Source organism: Dunckerocampus dactyliophorus, chromosome 11, assembly GCF_027744805.1.
Source record: "Dunckerocampus dactyliophorus isolate RoL2022-P2 chromosome 11, RoL_Ddac_1.1, whole genome shotgun sequence".
Classification (NCBI taxonomy): Eukaryota; Metazoa; Chordata; class Actinopteri; order Syngnathiformes; family Syngnathidae; genus Dunckerocampus; species Dunckerocampus dactyliophorus.
The window spans coordinates 9,346,541-9,370,588 of record NC_072829.1 but is presented as its reverse complement, the minus strand read 5'-3'; the positions used below and the strand labels follow the sequence as shown (position 1 = coordinate 9,370,588).

The window sequence follows — 24,048 nt, the reverse complement described above, 5'->3', positions numbered from 1 at the left end:
GCTTTTGTGTAAACAGCAAATGATTTTTACGATTAAACATAAACATCTGTAAACTGCGAGCAAATAATACTCAAAATAATAAATACTAATTAGCATGCAGCATTAACAATTCTAGCTTTTCTACTTAATGCTGGCACACTGCTTTCCTCTTTAGGGTTAGCCACACGGAAACATTTTCAGGTCAAAACGGCAAAGTATTTTAATGTTTCAGCCTCTCATCCACACGGAATTGGCGCTCTGGGTGCCCTGAAACGGTATTTTTTTAAAACTGTTTCAGCCTTGGAAAGCGGAAGATGACGGACTTATGCGCATGCGTTCTTTCTTCTTCTATAGTTTGGTAAAGATTCAACCCGCCAAAAAAACAAATCCCAGAAATGTTTTCGTGTGGACAGGGTCTTAACCACTTGTCTTTGTTCGCTTACGTATTTCAGGCCAAGTGTTCCCAAACAGGAGACTTTAATGAGCGCTATTCATGACTCCCGCGATCCAAACGCCGGACTACAGTGTATTTGTTTGCAGAGTGCTGGTAGATGCATGACTACATCGCGTACCGTACTGAATGTTCCCATTGTGAATACATGTGCCGTTGCACCCGCATATTACACCCTTTGAAAGCTCCAAGTTCTGACCTAAAAGGTCAGTTTGTCTACAGTTTGTTTTCTCCCTCAGCTAAGTGTAGAGATTTTGATATAATTACACTTTAATACTTTGCCCCACCTGTCAAGGACAAGCAGTCATCTGACTAATGTGTGGGGAAAAGACTCTGCCAGCAAACTGGAGGTCATAGCACAAGGGATTTATGGAAATACATCATCTGGAGAGTCTAATCCTTGAATCTTTGTGCTGTGCGGAAAAAGACTCCCCAAAAACCACTTACACTTACAAACATTGCAGTCCAGTGGTGTCCAGTAAAAGGTTAAGAGACTTAACTTGTGTCTATTGCAAAGCTTCACTTAGGTAAACAAAGCTTGTATGTCACATCTTCAAGGCTTAGGAGGTTGTTTTAGCAACTTGTAGAGGTTTGCGGCAGAACGCACCGGATATTTATATATGTGGAGGAAAAAATTAAAAATACCTATGGTTGCCAATGAGTGAAAACGTTTTTTGGCATCATGCAGTGATGTTGAGGTTTTCAATGTAGTGAGTCCCTGGGAGCCACAGGTGGTGAATTGAGTGGGCCCCTGGAAAATTCAGTGGGTCCTCAATGAAAATAAAATGTTTCTTTCTATGTCTTATGTTTTTTTTATGTTCAAAATGTATCGAAACAAATGAAATTCCAAATGTGAAACGTTACAATGCAGTATACAGATACAATGCAATATACAGGCAATTTTGAAGTACTGTCATTTGGCTGATCAGTAGTACTGGAAGCAGAAAGTACAGCTGCAATAGTCTGTTAACCAGCAATAGCTTTTATCTTTTTCTTCTGTGGCATTTTTTGTGTTCTTCTTTCGCTGATTATTTGAGAAAAATGGGATATCGTTGGACGTGTCATGTATACGCAGACGGCATCGGAGCATAACAAAATGGCAACAGCCATTCACAGTGTTTTTCATCACCGCGGTCACTACTCCGTCTGACCAACAATGAGCCGTTCTGCGCATATGCAAAAGGCGTCTACATCCGGTTGGTAGTCTGTTGACCTATTTTTCGTCAGTCACGTATCAGGCAACCCGATTTGTACTACGCATGTGCAAACCACGTCATCAGTCGACCTATTTCACGCCAGTTACAGATCGTGCAATGTACGTCACTCCCCCACGCCCAAAAAACGTTATTTAAGGCCCTGTCACACCTTGACGATTTAGCCAGCTTAGCCAACGTATGAAAAATTTGGCCAATACGCTGGCGTACGTCGAATAAGTTATGGGTAAGTTTTGTATAAGTTAAGAGCACGCTGAAGCACGCTGGCATACGCCGTAGACGTCCAAGTCGTCCAAAAATTTTGTGCATGCACAAAACTTTTCGACGTATGTCAACGTATGATTCATACGTCCCGCATACGCGGGCAATAAGTTATGCGATCAGTGACGCCCGTTCACACACGTTATTTGTAAGTTACGCACAAGTCGTAATACGTCAACATACCTTGAGACAAAACTGTGTCTTCTTGGCTGTCTTCTTGGCAAGGGTTGGCTGAGAGGAGATGGAGGCCACTGGGGAAGCAGCTTCCAATACCATTGACGATGCCTGAGAGGGGTTAGAACCTGCGTCATCTCCATCAGAGTGAGAGTGGGAGGGGGAGGCTGTGGGTGGTGATGGATCCCTCCGTCACTGCCCTGATACTTTTTGGCAGCGGTCTTCGAAATTTTCTTTGGCATGATGTTGATGTTGACACTGCGATGTCTAGTGAGGTTATGACTTGCGTCATCAAGTGGCAGCCTTTTTATAGGCTACGGCACGTCATCGTCGGCCATACGCTGCCCTGCAGTTTGCATAAGTTAGACTGGTGTTGGGCATAAGTTGTGAACGCCGGCAACACGCTACGCATTTGTTGGTATAAGTTGTCTATAAGTTATAGAAACGTTCTATATAACTTACTAATACGTCATGTATTCGTCGAACTCGTTATGAATACGCTATGTATACGCCCAAAATTGAAAAAAACATCTACAGTCCAACGTATGCCATCAAAATGATCACGTCGGGCATGCACTGCCTAAATCGTCAAGGTGTGACAGGGCCTTTAGATTCAAGAAATGACAACATAATCTTTTTTTTTTTCTAATATCATATCCATTGTGCAAAGTAGAGATGAGCAACTCTTTGTTGGTTGTATAAATATTTTTTCCATGGGGGGTTACAAAAACAAGACATCCTAGCAAGACATGTTGGGATGGATGTTTTTTCTCCGTTTAGCATAAAACTGTAGCTGCTGGTACACGGACAGATCCATCTTTGCACTCAGCTTACAGTCGTTTGCATTCAAATGTCACGTCACTTTTGTTTTGTTTTATATTTGTTTAATGCATCTGTGTTTACAGTCATGGAAAAATGATTAGACCACCCTTGTTTCTTCAGTTTCTTGTTCATTTTAATGCCTGATACAACTAAAGGTACATTTTTTTGGAGACGTATAATGATGACAAAATAGCTTATAAGAGTTTAATTTAAGAGCTAATGCCTACCCATTTCCATGCTTTTCTTCATTATAACCAAAATCATTTAAGTTCTTACCTCAATAGCTCTTTTTGTTTTTATCATTATATTTGTCCAAACAAATGTACCTTCAGACTGAAGAAACAAAGGGGGTGTAATCATATTTTACATGACTATTTATGTGGTCTTTTGTTTGCAATGTCTACATGAAGTATGGTTATTGACCATTTATGGTCATAAATTTAAAATATTTAAATATTAGGGCTGTCAAAGTTAACGTGTAAATAACGCGTTAACGGAAATTTCCTTAAACTGCACTATTTTTTTTTTGACGCACAATTAACGTGCACAGGTCCTGTTTGACCCTAGATCCGGACTTTGAGGAAACGCAGACGTGAATGTGGAGCCACAAGTGGGAACAAATATTGGGCAGAAATGGATGAAGAAAAGGGTATTTTTAATGGTAATTTTAGCTTCAAAGCCTTGGCAGATGGCTCTCGCAACAAGACCAATGTTATTTGTACAGTATCTACTGTCGCTGTGAGTTCAGTTGTCATGAAGTACGTTGACTGCCACAGAGAAGTGAGAAAGTACTGGAGCAGTGTCGCTTTTTTTTAAAATTTATAAATGTATATATTTTTTTGTCTATCTAGATGCGTATCGAATCGTTTACCACAAAGAAATTTACATCCTTGCTTGTAATCGCTTCTTTCTCGCTGCAATTAATTGTGATTAATTATGAGTTAACTACAGACAAAATGCGATTAATCACAATTCAATATTTTAATCGATTGACAGCCCTAATAAATATGTAAATCAGGGTAAGTGATGTCGCAGAAGCTCCGTCAAAATTTGAAGTGGCGTAGGTCTTGCACACGCGTAGTACGGAGCTTATTTCTCATATGGACCGAGTAGTGACAACCGCCGCTGGAGAATGTTTTTTATTCATTACAGCACGTCAACGTTAAAACACCATCGACACGAATGAGAACATCGAGCTGTGGGAAAGTGGGTTTATTTACTATGAAGTTCGTATCTTTAATTGTTGAAATGAAATCTACTGTGACTGGCTAGTTTTTTTCGGTAGCGGCTAAACTAACATGTTGCTATACATTGTTACAGGGGATCACGTCTGCGCCGAGCAGGTGCGCATAGGGTTGAAACAGGGCTTGTCTCGTCTGGTGACAACAAGGATTCTTTTGCTAGTTAAGTTAAGTATAAACATAAGTTAAACACGATCTATCGTTTTACATGGAAAAAAGGTGCGTAAATTGTAAAAAGAATCCAACCATAGTGATGAACGACTGATTGATTTGCAGATGTGCCTCATGCCTCGGTTAACGTGCACCCCGGTTAGTGTGTTTGTCAGTGATAAATTTCCGCCAAAATGTTGCCTCATTCACACCTTTTGTTCATCATTTATATGCATTTATCTGCATTTTTAATGCATGTAAAACTATAATTATATAAACTATAAAATCGTGTTATGTGTTGTTTTTGGCTTTCTGAAACAAATTAATTGGATTTACATTACCGTAAAGCAACGTGTATAAACCGCACCCGTGTATAAACCGCACCCCCATTTTCAGGCTCACGGCGGGGAAAAAAAAATTTTAGTTCATAAATGCTTGCCAACTCTTTCATCTCAAATGAACATGCGTAAAGGTACTAAGCAATTTCAAAAAGAAGAATAAAGGAGAAATCTGAACTTCGGCATCTAGATCTTTAATATTATGGCTAAGCACAGATTAATAATAATAATAATAATAATAATAATAATAAATCAAAATCAAGAAATTTGCAATTTTCAGAGATGTTTTGATATCTTATCTTTCACTGCTTCTCTTCTCAAACTCCAACGTTGTATTGTATTTTACGACTGCAATGTTTTAATGGAAGCTTAGGTTAGCTTCAGTGTATATTGAGATCGTTTCACTGTGTGAAAGTACAGACAGCCGTCAGATAAGTTAGAAAGAAGTTGCATACACAAGCATTTTCAGCAACTGTACAGCAGAGGGCGCTAAAGTCAAAGCAACTGTCTGATCCAGAGACGGCTATTCTAAAATGGGCTTCTCGTCAGTTTCTGCGTCTGGTCACAGACCTGTCATCGTGTATAAACCGCACCCCGATTTTTTGCTTCTTACCAGTGGAAAAAAAGTGCGGTTTATACACAGTGTTTTACGGTATTTGAAACACAGTGTTCCCTTGTTTATCGTTGGGATAGGTTCCCAAAATAGCTCGCAATAAGTGAAATCCACAAAGTAGCCAACTTCATTTTTTTTTTACAATTATTATATGTCTTAAGGTTTTAAAACCCCTCACCATACACTTTATACACTTTTCTCAGACAGGCAATGACACTTTCTCACATTTCTCTCTTGTTTAAACACTCTCAAAAAAGTTCAAACCTTCGTTTGAATTTTAATGATCAACACAAGAAATTATTAAGTCACTCACGCATATTTCACTGCTGTGACCGTGCCTTTTGTCCTCGCGTCGTTCCGCTGTACTGTAGCGTTTTTGTATCCTTGTTAAAACATATGGCTGATGACGAACCGAAGATTCATTTACAATCTAGCAAGCAACCAAGCGAGTTATGACACAGGAGACATGGCAGGACAGCACGAAGGAGATTGATTGACAATGGTCTACAGCCTATCAGGATACAGAAAAGAATGGGCGGTGCAGACAGACGAGAGAGGAAAGAGATAAACACTCAACTTCCCACAATGCAATTCTTCTTAAAGGGCCCGGCTCGGCCTGTAACAGCGTTCATACGTTCATTCATACAATAAATACCCAATAAATCCCATAAATACTCCAATTAATACTCAGTTCAATGAATACTCTACCCCACTACACTAACCAATTTTTCCCATAAGAAATAATCATTTATTTATCAGAAATAATCATTTATTTCTTATGGAAACAATACGTTTCGGTTAAAGTTGGACCTTTTGGAACGGATTAATGACGCTAACCATGGTTTCATTGTAATCGTCAACACAAGGCTTGCTGAACTGAGGCCGTCCAATTACAAATTTCTCATTTTGTTCAACAGAGCTGTAATTTTTCCTCCAAGTTTTGGTTACATTTTGTCGAGTTTGTACGGGTTGTGGTTTGATGTGTCATGTGGTGTTTGGAACTACAGGACTGTGGATTTGGAAACGTGATCGGCCTTTGTTGGAAATGTGTTCCTTTTGTCTTGTTTATGAAGGAATATGTACGGTATTATGTATGCGTTGCTAATTGTTTACATGTAAGTGACTTGAATATTCTATTTGGCAAATGTTTGCTCTGTGTTTGAGGTTTCTTAAGCTGCTATTTACTGTAGTAAATTGAGAATGCACAGAAATTTGCACTGTCCATTGGCATACAAGTATTTTGACCACACAAATGTAACAGCAATGGGATGAAACAAGAAAGAGCATCCCTGATTCTCGCATAACTTAACAATTTTCCACCATACATTAAGAGTAATTGTGTTTTTACAGGGGACAGATGTTCCTCTCACTGTAAGTGAAGTTTAATTGGCCTGAACTGCTTGGTCAGACATAATGACAATGATGGAGGAGGGTCTCCATCATGTGTCCCCACTTCATTGTCCTAATTGCACGCACACAAAGACACTACAGCACTTAAACCCCCCTCTCATCAATAAGTGGCCATCTCGACCTGCCAGGGCCAGCAAAACGAGAGCGGAGAGGGCTGCCGCAAAATGGCATGGCGTCCCATTCCCATCGGCTCTCGTATGCGTTGTATGATACAAAGTGTTTTATTGTAATAAACATGCCAACACAATGTCACCTTGGGTGCAATCAGTGAAGTGTCATAAAAATGGCCATAAAAACAAACAAGAACCTGATCATTTTCGCTATTAACAATGTCAAATTTTACGACTGGATACTGATAATTAAAAGAAACATGGCTCCACTGTGTGCTGTTGTCTTCGGATTAAGAATGGTTGCATTTCAATAAGGATGTTTAAACTTTAAATCATGCCTGAAAGGTGGCGCATTTTTCAACCCTTATAGTTAAGCATTATCCAACTACAGTAGGTGAAATGTTTACTCTAAAGCTGACACACACTAGGAACACTTCACCGTGCATTTATTATTCATGGGCTTGGCTTTTCATTTCAGCCTGTGGCGTAGGCATGTCACGGGAGCATGCTTTAGTGTGCACCGCAAGCAGGCATGGTGGAAAGACATTCATTCCTCTGTGAGGATGGAGCGGTTTTCCAGCTTCCAGAGCCGACGTGGCATTCATTAGAAGGGGAAGGGATCATTTTGAATATTTAAGGAGGTCTAAAGGCAGTTTTTACCCTACAGCATCAGGACCGTCGGATGAGAGTAGAAATAGTAAAAGGTCATATGAGGCTTGATTGAAAAGCATATGTGACTATCAGTCATACCAAGTGTCATGTAGACCAAAACAAACACAGTCCCGCCACTTAATTAGGAGCCCTGACGAGCATCTTTGCACTATTGCAGCAGAAAATAATTCATTTTTTAAATTAACCCAGCCGAATCCTCACCATATATGTTAGCTAATGTTGTATAAAATAATAATTATCTCTTGATTAATTGTTCTTTCCCTGTAGTTTTATTGCTCTCTAATTCTTGCCAATATGTTATTTTTTCTTTTTCTTTTTTGAAGTCATTAACTCAGGTAAAAGTCCCATTTGTCCTCCTTTTGCACATCGCATGAATCATCATTCCAGCCAGAAACGGGATAGTGGGAATTTCCTGTGTTTCCCCCACCAAATTGTCCATTGGAGTAATTTCAAATAAGCCTCAGGAGGCCCCACATTGCTGGAATTTAGTTTAAAAGTGCTTTTCAGTGAGCCCTACTGGAAACACAGCATTAGTGTAGCATTAATGCTAATGAGCTGTGTTTGTCCACGATAGAGTTTGTCTCCAATAAGCGCATTTGTGTACTTTTTCCACTTTTTACATACAGTATACACTGTGACTCTGTACTTGTCCAGTGTAACATCATGGTTATTTTATTTACACAGTTTCTATAGTTAGACTATTTGTTGGAAAAAAAACACAGCAATCAAACCTACAGCTCCCATGTCGATAGCAGACTGACGGATAGTTGGCAGAGCTCTGGACTTTATTTTAAGATGTGTAGTGAAGCCTGACGAAGGTTGTTTTTCCTTTAGGTAGTCATGAAAAGTCACAACTTCAAAAGGGAACATTTGAGCGTCTCTTCTTTCAAAAGTGGAGCAAACAAGTGAAGAATATGATTTTTTTTCTCAAATTTGGTGCTCAAACAGGCTCCATGCAGGGACACCTGCACTATTTCTGTTAGAACGTAATGTGGGACCTTACTTTCAGTTTATCAAACACGTTTTGTGATAAGTTCCCGCTAAAATCTCAAATATTTATCTTGAGAATTAGAGGAATGTTCTTCTGGATGAATGTACAAGGTTACGAACAAGTTTCGTTCCGACAATGCATTTGAAAGAGACGCTGCAGAAGAAGTCAACTGACCTTGGACTTCCAGCTTAAGTACTATAAACCTTTCCATCGCAACAGTAAGACCACTACACTGATAAGTTATTACTGTCGCTTTCAGAGGAGCAAATCCTTACTGTAGGGATGCTCCGATTGGTCGGCCACCAATCAGTATCTGCCGATTTCCGTGAAAAATCACATGATCGGCATATGCCGATAAATGCCTTTCAAGGACGATCACGAAAGCTGATCACCTGTGGCCAGTACTATTGCAGTCCGCAGTCATCCATGCATGCAGTGTAGTGTCTTGCCCTAACTAACGTCTTGGGCATCGTGCTCCTCCCACTTACTCTACCTTCACAGTGCGCAGGCGTGCCAGAACAAAAACATCATGTCTGCTGCGTGGAACTTAAGTACCAACACATCTTGCAGGGGTAGCACGTTAAAAACCTTTAATACGGCATTTGAGGAGCACCTGACGGAGTATGGTGAGTTTTCGAGGCTGGTGTGATCATCAGTCAAACGCCAGCTAACGCAGCCATGTGGACAACACTCGCCCGTATGTGTGTGACAGTCAGAAGGCTAAGCTAATAACCCAAAAAATAATTGAATTCGTCAGACAAGATGGCCAGCTATTGTTAGCGGTGGAAGACAGCGGGTTCGCAGAGTGCTCTCTCACTTACCTGGAAATCCTGCTATGGCTCCACCAATGTACTCTCACGTCCAAAGTGTCCTTCAAGTAGGCATCTCATCCTCTTCACGAGTGATATATGTTCTGAAAAAGTAAGTAAAATATGTTTTTGTCTCAATAAAGGTGATTTTATGGTTTCAACTGGCCTATATTATATGGCCAATAGCACTTACTGTATCATAAAGAAGTTGAAAAATGTGTAATTGATCCATGTGATCGGTATCAGCATCAGCCGATTTAATTCCTGGATGATCAAAATCGGTAGCATAAAACCCTGATAGGACCATTCCTAAATGTGAATTTTGTGATTTCCGACCGTGAACGTGAAGGCTGAGTCCTGATTGTGTGTGGAGCGAGTGGGAGCGGGCCAAGAAGGGCGGCTGGATGTAGAGAAGACAGTTTGCTGATGTTGTTTTGGCGTGGTTGCGGCTAACAGTAGCCTGCTTTGTTTTTGCAATAAAGAGATTGTTGATCGGCCACCTCCTCATCATCCTTACACCGCCCGGGTAGATGTTACAATATGATCTTTATCTTAATAATGGTTGTGACAGTCCAGTGTTGAGACCAAAAGTGTGGCCGTTTCTCCTCTCTGGGCTTTTTATGATGTTAGTTTTCGCTTCCATAGTCATGGCTTTACTTTTCTCCGGTGCACCACCACCAGAAAAGCCTGCACATATAATGTATTCTTCTGCCATCTGAACTGCAACTAGTCTTGACCAAAATTAAGGTTTTAATTAATTTATGGGAGCACGTTCATAACCACAAACCATCAAAGCAATGCCATAAATTGAGGACCACTTTTTTTCAGTTGGTTCACTTTTATCTGCTAATTTACAGCATCTCAATTACCATCTCTGTCTTTCTCTTCTCTTCTTTGTATTTCCTCCATCAACCTGTCAGACTGAGCTCCTGTAAGGAGGAGATAAAGCCCCCCAGCAGGGCACCACAGCTGTCGCCTTCAGACTTCCTGGACAAGCTCATGGGAAGAACATCGGGCTACGATGCCCGCATCAGACCCAACTTCAAAGGTAAGCGTATGAGCCAGGGATGACACGTCTGCCAGGAGGGCTCTTAAAATTCCGGCCGATTGCCCAGACATGGGAAAACAAAGTGGAGCAAATTGCCGACGTGAGGGCCAGAAAGTGGACCATTCTCAAGCACACCCAGGAGTGCTAAAAATGCTAAAAAAATAAATTAAAAAAAGCTAGACTCATTTAGAAGGATTTCTCAGGGAAGAAAATTCTATTTCTTTTGCAGTTGACAGGACACATTGTGCTTTCTCACCTCCGTTTTGAGACACCAGTCCATCTTGTATGAGGGAAAAATAAGGACAATAAAAATAATCTGTTCCAAGGTCAAACTGTTGTAATAATATAACGTCTGTTCACATTGCGGGCAATTAATCTGAAGTAATATTTTAACATTCATAACCACTGTTAGTTAAACGTAAGAATAATAAAACACACTATCTTTAAATGAATAAAACACCTTCACTTTTTTACTTTAAAAACTATTTCGTCCACGGTCAAACTACTGCCATCATAAAACACTATTTTTACATTGTGGTACAAGTGTAAAATATAAGTTAACCACTGCTAAGACAATCTTAAAAGACAAAGGCGTACTTTCACACATGGCATTTTTTTAACATTCTTGTCACAGAAGCTTAAAAAGAAGTTAACCACCTTAAATTCATAACACACATTAACTTTGAAAGCAACTGAAACCGCCACCGCTTACATCCGAGGCATATTCTTACCAAATTCTGCCAAAGGAAAAGCAAAGCACACGCAGTTAATCCTTTGATGGGGTGTAAGGGTTTAGCGCAACATGCATGTTATTGGAATAAGTGTCACCAAAGACAAAGAAAGATGAGGAAAAAGCACATTGTTCGCTGATTTTGGCCTTAGATGTTGACTGAACTGAGGTCTTGTGAGTTTTAAGGGTTTAGCACAATATGGCAACGTCAGTGACGAAAAAAAACAAAAAACAGAAAGCAACAAACACAGCAAAATATGCACAAAATGCGTCCTTTGATGCTCTGAACTGAGGTCTAACAAAATTTGCTAAGGTCTCGCATGACGGCAGCTTTAAGTTGTAATTTTCACTCAACTTTAGAGACATAGTCCCAAAATTATCACCAAATTCTGATTTGCTGGCGTTCTGGTGTACTTTGCATGGTTAAGGTTATTTTGATCAAGCAGTGAGTTCTCCAAATGTCTGCTCTTTCCTTTAGGCCCGCCTGTGAATGTCACCTGCAACATTTTCATCAACAGCTTTGGCTCCATCACGGAAACCACCATGGTAAGAAGACCCAGTATGTTCCATCGTGCATGGTCATCCACCACTTTAAATGACATTCAGTATGACTACCATTGTCTTGGTTGCACCTCGCTCCCCTGTCTTCAAAATGACAATTGCAATGAAAGAAAAGGACTTGCCACGCTTTCCAGCAATTGAAGCAGGTTCCCTCGTTTCTATGCTTCCTGGAGCGTAACGGTGCAACCTTCCGAGACCGGCGCATCACTGGAGTGTGGCTAATTAAGTGTCCACTCTGCAATTAAAATGAAACATTGAGAATATGAATTTTAAAAAAAGGACATGGTGGGTGGGGGGCTAAGTAGGTACATATATGGTAAAATAGCTGCCCTTAGGTCTGCTTCCATAGTGATCCTGCAGCTAGGTCAGCATAATCAAGTAGTCAACTGATTAAGGGGGTCTGACAAGAGGCCTGGACCTCTGTAACCTTCTGTCAAGTCTGAACCAGAACTCTAATGATGTCATTGTACACACTGGCAAGGCATTTTATGCACGAAGAGTAACAAATGCTAACCGCTTCCCGCTCCCCAACAGGACTACAGGCTCAACGTCTTTCTCCGTCAAAATTGGAATGACCCCCGTTTGGCATACAGAGAATACCCGGACGACTCTCTGGATCTGGATCCGTCCATGTTGGACTCCATCTGGAAACCCGATTTGTTTTTTGCCAACGAGAAGGGAGCCAATTTCCACGAGGTCACCACTGACAACAAGCTACTACGGATTTTCCAAGACGGCAGCGTTCTGTACAGCATCAGGTAAGGGGACAATTTGTAATCTGGGCATAAACAGGGCTGAATAGGCCATATTACCATATTTGGTAACCCCAAGAGTCTGAGGCTGTGTTTACATTTCCGCACTTCCGTACTTACGCTTCAGTATGAATGTACTATGTAGACTTCGTACTTGTTGGCAATCAATTGGTGTAAATCAATTATTGCCATTGTGCACTTACCAGAAATGACAAACGCAATATTTATCTGCTTCTTCTTCTTTTCCGGGTAGTGTTGAGTGCAATGGTGGCACACTGCATTTTGCCATACCTCTAGATGGAATGCACTTATCCACTCAAAATGCTAAGTGCAAGTACGCAAGTGCGCAAACTGAAACACAGCCTTACACCTTACAAGTCAAAATGGCCGCCCATGCCTCACTATACAAGTAAGTAATATATAATAAATACAATGAAAAAAAAACAAAAAAGTGAAATATTTAAAAAAGACAGCAAATAATCTTTTAAAATACATGAATAAAAATGATAAAGATATTAACTAAAAAATTGTATTGTACTATAATAACTTGGGGGCTTAAGAGTTTCAAAGTATTTCAATTAGTGAACTATGAAGGGATGAATTTACTTTTAGACTGTAAATTGGACTTTATCATTCTTACTTTTCCACATTTTAGTTGTCAAATATTTTACAAATTGCAATGTAGTGTCCATTTTCCCAATTCATCAAATAAGTTTAGTGGAATGTAGTAGTAGTACAAGAAAATAGGGGCCCAAAGTATTTCTAATACTTCTCAATATGATGCATTATAAAATATTAGGTAAAACAAGAGCCATTCCAGCAGTGAAATATCAATGCTGTTAACTATGAAGTGCAATATTTTTGTCCATAGCAAGGACAGGCGGCAGTATTTAACATACGTCAAATATATGCTAACAGTTTGAAGCTCCAGCCTTGCTTTTTAAAAATACATTTGGAAACGTAGAATAAAGTCTTCAACCTCATTGGTGTTTTTGTCAATGTTGAAACAACAATGCATGTAAGGACCAGCTAATAGTTAACCATACTACACACTAGCAAACCTTTTGTTGTGTTTTCACAACAAAAAGTTGCCAATTTCGACTGCTTGTACCCACAGTCTTGTCCTTTCAGTCACTACCCAAAGCTCATGACCATAGGTGAGGGTAGGAACGTAGATCGACCCGTAAATTGAGAGCTTTGCCTTTTGGCTCAGCTCCTACTTCACCACAACGAACCGATGCAGAGTCCGCATCTCTGCAGATGTCGCAGTCTGTCTCTCTCGCGTTCCATCCTTCCTTCACTAGTGAACAAGACCCCAAGATCTTTAAACTTCTCCACTTGGGGCAGGATCTCATCCCCGACCCGGAAATGGCACGCCACCCTTTTATGGGCCAGAACCATAGACTCGGACTTGGAGGTGCTGATTCTCATCCCAGCTGCTTCACACTCAGTTGCGAACCTATCCAGTAAGAGTTGAAGATAACGGCCTGTTGAAGCCAGCCGGACATCATCATCTGCAAAAAGCAGTGGCCCTGCCCTACAACCACCAAAGCGGATCCACTCAATACCATGGCTGCACCTAGAAATTCTGTAATGAACAGAATCCGCCTGAATTAGGTAGTCAGGTACCCCATACTTTTGGAGGAGTCCCTTGCAGAACATGGTCGAATGCCTTCTCTAAGTTCACAAAACACACATGGACTGGTTGGGCAAACTCACATGCACCCTAAAGGACGCTGCCAAGAGTGTAGAGTTGGTCCACAGTTCCACGACTAGTACGAAAATCACACTGCTAATCCTGAATGCGAGATTCAACTATCCGGCAGATCCTCAGGACAGCTGAGTGTGATCCCATGACAGTTAGAACACACCCTCTGGTCACCCTTCTTAAAAAGGGGGACCACCACCCCGGTCTGCCAATCCAGAAACACCGCTCCCGATGTCCACACAATGCTGCATAGTGGTGTCAACCAAGACACCCCGACAGCATGCAGTGCCATAAGGAACTGCGGGCGGATCTCAGCCACCCCCGGGGCCCAGCCACCGAGGATCTTTTTGACCACCTTGGAAACCTCCACCCCAGAGACAGGAGAGCCCACCATAAAGTCCCCAGGCACTGTTTCCTCATTGGAAGATGTGTCGGCGGGATTGAGGAGGTCTTCGCAGTATTCCTTCCACCGGTCCACAACATCTCGAGTGGAGGTCAGCAGCACCACCATCTCCACCATACATGGTGTTGACAGTGTACTGCTTCACCCTGTTGGGGTGGCGGATGGTGGTCCAGAATTTATTCAAGATATTGAAGTCATCCGAAGCTTCAGCTTCACGGCGTCTCTCATCACTGATGTCCACCAACGGGTTGTGGGATTACCGTCACGATAGGCACCAACCATCTTACGGCCACAGCTCCGACTTTACATGAGCAGACATGTAAACATGTCTAAAGTGAGACTATACAACAAAAAGATCAGCTAAAAGGGTTAATCATTTAAAAGAGCAGAAAGTGAGCTCGTTAGCTGAGCATACTTAGCTAACATAATTAAGTGCAGCGAAAAGCAGGAAGCGCCTTTCAAAATTAGGAATGAAGTGGCTGTACCTAGTCAAATTCAAGATCAATAGTCATTCAACAGTTTTTAAGTGTTTTTATGATATAATAAACACTTGCTACATGAATTTAGGCCACATGTCAAACTTGTGCCATAGAGGGCCGAGACACCGCAGGTTTTCTTTCCATGCGGTCACGAGAGCAGGTGATTTTAATGATCAACACCTCCTTGCGGGAATTTGAGGTTCTGAGCTTATCAATTAAAGTCACCTGCTGGAGAAGCTGTTTGGAGAGAAAACCAGCAGTGTCTCGGCCCTCCATGGCACGAGTCTGACGCCCCTGATTTAGGCCGTTCTTGTTTTGTAATGAGTCATCACACTTTCAGCCTGCTCTAAACAGATGACAACAAACTATATGAGGAGATGAAATCATTTGTAGTTAAGTCGTCAGCCAGCCGGCTGTTGAGACATTCTGTCATCATGACGTGCGAGCAAATGGCTGCCCATGAGTGTTTACCGCTGGCAGCAATTGTCTCCCCTCTGGTCAGTGCAGCACAGCAGGTAATTACACCGCTTGTGTCCTCCGCACGCTCCCAAATTGCTCCCCCCTCTCCCGAAGCATTCCCAGCCTATTGACGCGCCTGTTTCACAACAAATACGCTTTAGCTGCACATTTGCAGTATGGGGGATCCATATTTGGGGATGAAACACAAACAAGCCTACTTTGAGCTGATTGTTCATTCCACATCTTTTTTTTTAGTGTTCTTGTCCATGTTTGGTGTTTCTGTGATTCCTTTTTGTGCCGTTTGCTGTCCCCCTGCGGCTTTTCTCCTGCCTTTCAATCTGCTTCTCTATCTCAGGCTGACTCTCATCCTGTCCTGCCCCATGGACTTGAAGAATTTCCCAATGGACATTCAGACGTGTACCATGCAGCTTGAGAGCTGTGAGTCTTCTTCTTTCTCCTGCCTTCCTATTACCCACTTTTGTCTCGCTTTTCTCTTTTGTGCCTTTTGTTGTGTATATAAAAAGCGTCCAATTAGAGGAGATTGGGCCTATGGGAATTTTTCTTACTGATGTTGTATTCATTTGTGAATGGCATCCCCTGTGCGGCGTCTCGTTGGCCATTAAAACCACTTTAAAATGCTATTTTCTCTTTCACTGATAAAGCCAATGGGAGCAAATAATGGCCTCCCCTTGCCCTCGTGGAACAGATAACATCTGTCCCCCACCCGCGGCAAAACCAATTTCCAGCATATAAATAATAAAACTTTAATTTTGCGTTACTGTTATTAACCGTGACCCCTAGGTGCCTTGCGGTGACCCCCGTGCGTCCCTTCGTTGCAAGGACAAAAACGTACCCAGCAGCATTTCCCCACAAATAAATAAGTCAAGCAGAAAGCTGCTATCTCCCTCCCCTTGTGTGCTTATCTGATTGCACACAAACAAAAGGTATTGGTTTTTGCTTCCAGCTGGTTGCAGCCCCCACCCCCTATCTTTGTACTGAAGACAATATGATTTATTTCAAACAGATAATAAAAAATTACACAGAATGTGCGTCATGGACTGGTAATGTTTAGGCATGATTAAAGGAACAATATACACTTACTGTATTTTAGAGTATGATAACCAGCAGAGGCGCTGTTGAGTTGTCTGAAGAAGTACAATTTGACTTCAATTATGGGAACATGAGCTACATAACAATTGAACAACTCGTCTGGGCAGCAGTGGCTTTGGGAATTGGCTTTTTGTTTCCAAATAGCCACAAAAAAACAAAGAAAAAGCGAAACCTGCTCTGATGATGAGTTGAAATCTTGTAAAATTGGGGACGTGATGCACAACGGCTGTTCAAATTTCAAAACTTTCAAACTTTAAAGGGCACATTTTTTCCGAAAATATTGGTTACATTCCGAAACTTAACAAGCATTGGTGTCGCTCTCGTTTTGGAATCATTTTTGAACTATTTTCCTTAGAAATTTGTGTGTCTTTGGTTATAGATGGCATTTTGTATTTTGCATACAGAGGAAGCAGACTTTAAATATCTTGAAATGATGAGGCATAACTTCAAATATCATTTGAGTAACTCATTTGCTTTGTTTCTTCATCTTCTGACCATGTAGTGATTAATAAATGCCAACAAATAAAAATAAACCAGCAGGGGGAGCCCACCATATACTGTACATAGTAACTATTATTATATTATTATATGAAAACTCTGGTGTTGACACTGCTAGTACACCACCAAAGGGTGTGACCACCTTGGCACGAGCTGAACATTCAAGGTTTTACTGCTATCACTGTCACTGTGGCAACATGAGAAAGAGCGAGGGAGGTGGGTGGGTTAAAAAACAATAACAACAACAACCGTGGGGGGGGGGGGTGCTGTACGATCCAAGGCCAATTTTCTTTCATGCAAGAGGCTGCTGAATAAAAGTGAGAATTGAAGGATACATAAAAATAGCATTTGTATGCAGCTAACGTCACCATTAGTATTTACCTGCTGTTATTTACACCAGCTTCACTGCATGAAAAAGGAGAGCTGCCATGACAAACAGTCGTTACTTCATCTTCTGTATTCCAGTCACTCACAGATAACGTTTTTATTGCACCTTGAACACTACGTCAATTACGTCCTAATGCCTCTCAGCTGCAGCCTGCAGAAAGAGGGAAAAAAACATTGATGATCTCAGGAAAGCATTGCCATTCCCCTCACTTGTTACAGGAGGTGAATGACAGAGAATTCCTCCCTCCTCTAGTGAACAAGATAAAGTGGATTTTCGTGCAGTTGTTTTTCAGCTGAGAAGGCCATAACAACTTGAATAATTTATGTAGGGGCCTTATGGGTCTGAGTAGACATTGGTATTATTCAAATGTGGTCGGGAATCTTGCATTGTTGCATTGTTGTTGCATGTGGCATGCATTTTTAATATCATGCACTGCATAATCAGGCAAGTACAGCCTTCGAATTAGACATCATACAAAACTGTGAGCGAGATAATTGGACTCATCCTGAGCGAGATGTTCAAAGAGCTTCAGGAAAGTTGTATATTCATAAATTAATCATTGCTGCGTATTCCATTCAATTGCATATTTCTTACACTAATACAGCACTGAGACAATATGATTCTCGTGTACTGTTTCACAACCTTCATGCAGCATCGACGGCAACATTGTTGTGCTGTGCTGAGCTGACCTTTGATGTGACAAGCGCTGTGGCGGGGGTCAGCTCAAGAGTTGCTCCCTGAGCTGCCTCTTTCTCTTTGTGTCTAATTAGTGGAGGCGTCCAATAACTCCTTGATATTGTTCAAGGAAATCGTAATGCTGAAAAGAAACAAAGCAAAATCCGGCTGAAATTTGAAATTGTCCTGCTACCGGTTGCCAACCTTTAGCCAGGTATTTGTGTCACCCGCTGTTGGCCAGGATTTGGCAGTGAAGCCTTGGGATACACCAGGAACCTTTTTGAGGCCAAGATCCCTGGTCTTGGCGGTGAACCTAGGCAAGATTTACCTCCCACCACCCACCTCTAATATATAATTGTGTAAAAGTGATACATATTTGAAGTCAAAGCTTTGTGTTGTTGTTGGTTGGCGCTGGCACCCCGGGTTTTGGCGACCAAGATCAGGGCTGGGTGCGTGCCTGGCGAGTGGTGAGGCATACGGCCGTCTTCAGTGGTCAAAATGCGTGTCTGTTGGTCACTCTCCAGGAGGGGAGGGAACTGATCTGATAATGAATTTATTTTTGCTGATATTTCCGTATTGTAGTGGAGAGCTAGGGCTATATGTGATTTGAGAACATTCGAACGGACATACTGTACTACGCACTGGACTACGAAGACTGTAATACATTTCATCAGCAGCTGCCGGTATGGTATGGCTAGGATGTAGTGATGGGTCCTGGAACATCGACGCGTCGGTGCATGTGTCGAGCTCAAAGAGCGAAGCCCCGTGTCGGTGCGCGTGCCGCTTTAAGAAAAAGTCACGTGACCGATACGGTTGCTGTTTCACCTGTCTGTGAGGCGCCCAACTGTGTTTATAAGGAAGCGCGTCTGACTTCTGTCATCGGGGTGCCACGTCTCAGCAATAAGAACAAATCTTTTCAAGCACAATTCTTCCATTGAATCCAGTGTGACATGGAGACTGAAGGAAAAGAACGATTTTCGGCGTGTGGGACCATTTTGATCTTATATCGGCAAATAAGCCATTTGGTTTTATTTCCTTTAATGCATGATTTCACCCCGTTCCTCTGAAACAGTTCATCTCCTCTTCATCTGCATTTCAGTAACTCTTAGTTAAAATATTTGTTTTATTTGGCTATGAAATTTATGCTTCAGACTGGGCCCACCCCATCCCCCATTACGAACGTCCTTTTCTTTTTAATAAATACACTCTCTATGGTTGGGATCAGACATGCACCACCCTGCCTTGCTAGAGCAGCATGTACCCCTACACCATTAGAGACTGTCGACGAAGTGGATGTGTCTGATGTGTCACGGCAGTGATGTAACATCCAGCAGGTGTCAGTATTGAGCAACACAGCAACAAAGTATCATACAGTTTGGGTAATGTCTGCAACGCTTCACAAGACCTCATCTACCCATCACTACCAGAATGGGCCATTGGTCCTAAGAAACAGTAAGCTGCCCTACAAGGTGCCTAGTATGAAAAACAGCAAATCCGCCCTAAACAGTGCCAGAACTAAATATAAACATATCATGAGGGGGGAAAAAAAAAGAGATCGACCGGGAAAGCCCCAAAGATCGAGTGGTCGATCACGAATGACAGGTTGGTGACCCCTGGGTTACATCCTTCGGAAGAGCATAACATCTGTATGAGAGCTCAAGTGCTAACATTACCGTCACATTTTAGCAGCAACATCATGCTAGGTTAGCTGAAGAAAAACAACACGATCAAACAACAAATAGTCGTTTGAACAACAAAGCTGTTCTTTGTGACGTGCTGGACGTCTACACGGGACAGGCTCATCTAGCTAAAGGCGGGTCACAGGCAGTTTCATGTCCATGAGGAATGAGGTTGTGCCTTCACGACGTCACAAAAGCCCGTAACTTCAAAAGCGACCATTTGAGAGCCTCTTCTCTCAGAACTGGAAAACAGGCTCTAGGGACACATATTATTGTTAGAATATCATTTAAATAGTCAATTTTGGATAATAGGGGACTTTTAGGGCAATGAAGTTGCAAAGCCCTGCCCCTAAAAAAAATGTTTTGGTCAATGGCAGCCATAGTTTTTACAAAAGTTTCTCTGTGAAACTATTTACAAAAGTATGAAAGTCTGTCCTCTAATATAATCCGACCTTTTTCACTTATTCCACAGTTGGCTACACTATGAACGACCTCATCTTCGAGTGGCTCTCTGAAAATCCTGTTCAAGTGGCCGACGACCTCACACTGCCACAGTTTGTGCTGAAAGACGAGATGGATTTGGGCTACTGCACCAAATATTACAACACAGGTACACAACAAGTCCATTGCCAGCACTCAAGCTTCATGCTTTCTTTTTTTCACGTTTTACTTAAACTGCAAAGTGGACGGGGCGTTAATTGGAAGCAGGTGAAAATTAGAGACAGGGTGTGTCACGCCCGCCAATGTAATGTCCACAAACGTAATAAACCACCAACGTCACCATAAATCTGCAGATTTAATGTAATAATCCTGCAGATATAATACATTTTCCACAAACGTAATTGCCGCTGCCTAATACAAATGTAACGCGATTTCCCACAAATGTAATAATTATTACGTTAGCAGAGATTTATTGCGTTTGTGGAGAAGTGCAAATTTTCAACTTTCAATGTTGTAATAACGTAATAACTCTCTAGTTATTATATATGTGGGAAATTGTGTGTTATTCTCGTATCAGGCAGCGACTATTACGTTTGTTGGATTACATGGACATTACACTGCAGATTTTTATAATGTTTGTGGTTTATTACGTTTGTGGACAATATTACACTGGCAGGTGTTCCAGGGTGTTATTTTCCAAACAATTTTTATAACAACTTCTAACAACATCGACACCATCATTTTAAAGCACATGCAGAGGTAGATAAAGCTGTTGGATGCTGATGCATGATACTTCTGATGCAGATACAGCTGCATCTTGCTACATCTGGAGATTGTCTTCAGCAACAACTGTTAACGCCAATGTTTGCCGAAACGGCGCAAATTAGTTTTTTCCTATTTTTTGCAACTATAAGAGACTCAGCAATTAATTGTAGCATTGTAGCATTAACTGTTGCATTTATATTATTCCAAGTTCTTCTTTGATTGATTCAACAGCCTCACAAAGATAATACAGTGGTGTGAAAAAGTCTTTGCCCCCTTCCTGATGTCTTTTTTTTTTTTTTTTGCATGTTTGTCACACTTTGGTTTTAGTCTTGGAACTCTGCCAAGCAGGCCGTTTTTGCACAGTGTGTTTCTTATGGTGGAGTCATGAACACTGACCTTAACTGATGAAGTGAGGCCTGCAGTTCTTCGGATGTTGTTGTGGGGTCTTTTGTGACCTCCTGGATGAGTCGTCGCTGCGCTCTTGGGGTCATTTTGGTTGGCTGGCCACTCCTGGAAAGGTTCACCACTATTCCATGTTTTCTCCATTTGTGGATAATTGCTCTCACTGTGGTTTGTTGGAGTCCCAAAGCTTTAGAAATGGTTTTATAACCTTTTCCAGAATGATAGATCTCAATTAATCTCAGTTATGTTTTAACAGGGGGGGCAATCACTTTTTCACACAGGGCCATGTAGGTTTGAATTTTTTTTTCTCCCTTAATAATAAAAAAGTTTTATTTAAAAACTGCAGTTTGTGTTCAGTTGTGTTGTCATTGACTAATATTTAAATGTCTTTGATGATCTGAAACGTTTAAGTGTGACAAACATGCAAAAAAATAAGAAATCAGGAAGGGAGCAAACACTTTTTCACACCATTGTACCTGTGTGTGTGTGCGTGCGTGTGTGTGTGTGTGTGTGTGTGTGTGTGTGTGATGTGCACCGCAGGTAAGTTCACCTGCATCGAGGTGAAGTTCCACCTGGAGCGTCAGATGGGCTACTACCTGATCCAGATGTACATCCCATCACTCCTCATTGTCATCCTCTCCTGGGTGTCTTTCTGGATCAACATGGACGCCGCCCCCGCCAGAGTAGGTCTGGGCATCACCACCGTGCTCACCATGACCACACAGAGTTCCGGGTCTCGGGCCTCGCTGCCAAAGGTAAATGGGCTTAACGTGTATGAGGATTAAAAGAAAACTGCAGTTTTGAACGGTTTAAAACTTAAAAACTTATGCCTTTTTGACTGCACGGTACCTCCATGGGTCTACTTGCCTCTGTTAGGAGTGGTCGGTTTTCCACTTAAAAACAGTAGTGCTTAATTTGTGACTGCGCAAACCATGCGGCATTGAATGTAGCAGTCACAAAAAGAAATGCCGGCTGTTGGTATGGAGACATAGTTCATCCGAGTGGAGACTGAGGGCAGCTGCAGCAAAGTGGAGACAACAGGGCATGCTAACATTAAGCATGTGTGTATAGTAGGGGTGTAGATCTTTCCGTGATGAGGTTTCTCGCTATATTGCGAGAAAAGGGCAACCAGAAGCCAATCAAGACCATGAACAATGTCTACTATGAATGATAATACAGTAATATGAAAGTGGCAGTTTTCTTAAAACACTTTTCACTTAAAGCACCTTTCTGAAAATGTATGCTAAATTATCATCTCTCGTTCTTGTGGACCCAAGCTCGTGCTTCGTCTCGTGACATCCTCAAATGACCTCACAAAAAATGACAAATTTCCTTCCATCCCAGCCTAAAAAGCCAAACCAAAACACTCAACATTTGATTAATTGCGGATCAGAAAGGGATTTACCGTCCTTGTCTTGCAAAGACATCGAAAGGGGACACTCTGCAATGGGATGTCCTGGGATGAGCTTATTTGGGTGATGAAATAATGACTTTGCACTAGACAGAATGTAGGACAAGGACTGGGGACAAACCTGAGAGAGAGACAAGTCCCATGTGAGGTGAGGACAAACAGTGAGGTCATACTGTACTCAAAACAAAGTCAGGTTGTTTGGGTTTTTCTTTGTGATTAGGAAAGAAAAACACAAGTTTCTCATGATCGGCCATCAAATCAATGTGTTTTAGGCGATGCAATTGCAGCAGGTAACCATAGCAACAGGATTTCTGCCTCATGGGGTATCACCGCTACACTGAAGACACAAAATGAGGAAATTGTGGACACGGTATTTCTCATAGTAACCACAACTGTCCCTGATTCCATGTGGTGCACTGGGTCACGTGCCGAAAACACAGACACACATACTTTCAACCATCACCTGCCACAACATTAGGTAGGTGCAACATTAGGTGCAAGGCACAATTTACCACTTCCTCATTTCTCACGTTCTCAATTCAAAACTATTTTTCCCATCAGAGTGCATTATAATGGAAGTAATGTCTCAGGGTCAAAGTGTTGCCACCTTTTTAAGCTGTACTGTCATCCCTCGCCACATTGAGGTTTGAATTTCGCGGCTTCACGCTATCACATTTTTTTTAAAATATATTCATTAATAAATCATGCTGTTTTACTTTTTTTAAAAGCATATTTAAGCAAGTGTTATGTATTTTTTGTCTTAATTTAACATTTTCAAGCATAAAAACGGCTAAATGAACTAAACAAATACAACGCATTAAGAAGACACATTGAAATTGTGAATGTAGTATTCTACTCTGGTCACTAGGTGTCAGTGACGTAATGGTGACACCACACGTCATCTCTGGAAGTGCAGGCTTTTATTGCAGGTTTGAATTGTCTCACAACAGGCACAATAATAATAATAAAATAATAATCAGAATAATAACAAAGGCTACTATTGGGGCCGTAACCCATGCCAAGCTAACATTTTCTGAGCACTTTTCTGAAAATTAATTTGAAGATATCATCTCTCGTTCTTGTGGACCCAATCTCATGCCTCGTCTCGTGACATCCTCGAATGACCTCACAAAAAATAATGACCTCACAATGTCATTTCCTGGCCTCCACACATCCGGGACACATTTACTGCAACACACCCGAGCACAAATTTTATTTAAGTCTTAAATGGCACCCCTACAGTCACCTTTTTAGTCATATTACCTGATGGTAATGGTAATGATTTAATTTTATTTGAACATGCA

General features: G+C 41.5%; 1 protein-coding gene across 3 annotated transcripts in view; it reads left to right on the top strand.

Annotated features, from left to right (window-relative positions):
• The window catches only part of glra4a (glycine receptor, alpha 4a), a 56,832-nt gene that overhangs the window by 23,206 nt on the left and 9,578 nt on the right, over positions 1-24,048 (top strand). For 2 of the 3 annotated variants that reach the window (XM_054792309.1, XM_054792310.1), the window contains exons 2-7: positions 10,156-10,283; positions 11,492-11,559; positions 12,109-12,332; positions 15,731-15,813; positions 20,198-20,335; positions 21,874-22,088. In XM_054792309.1, coding sequence (XP_054648284.1) covers positions 10,156-10,283; positions 11,492-11,559; positions 12,109-12,332; positions 15,731-15,813; positions 20,198-20,335; positions 21,874-22,088 — 856 coding nt within the window. Of the gene's footprint in view, positions 1-10,149; positions 10,284-11,491; positions 11,560-12,108; positions 12,333-15,730; positions 15,814-20,197; positions 20,336-21,873; positions 22,089-24,048 lie in introns of those variants that run through there. The other variant, XM_054792311.1, reaches the window with a different exon arrangement.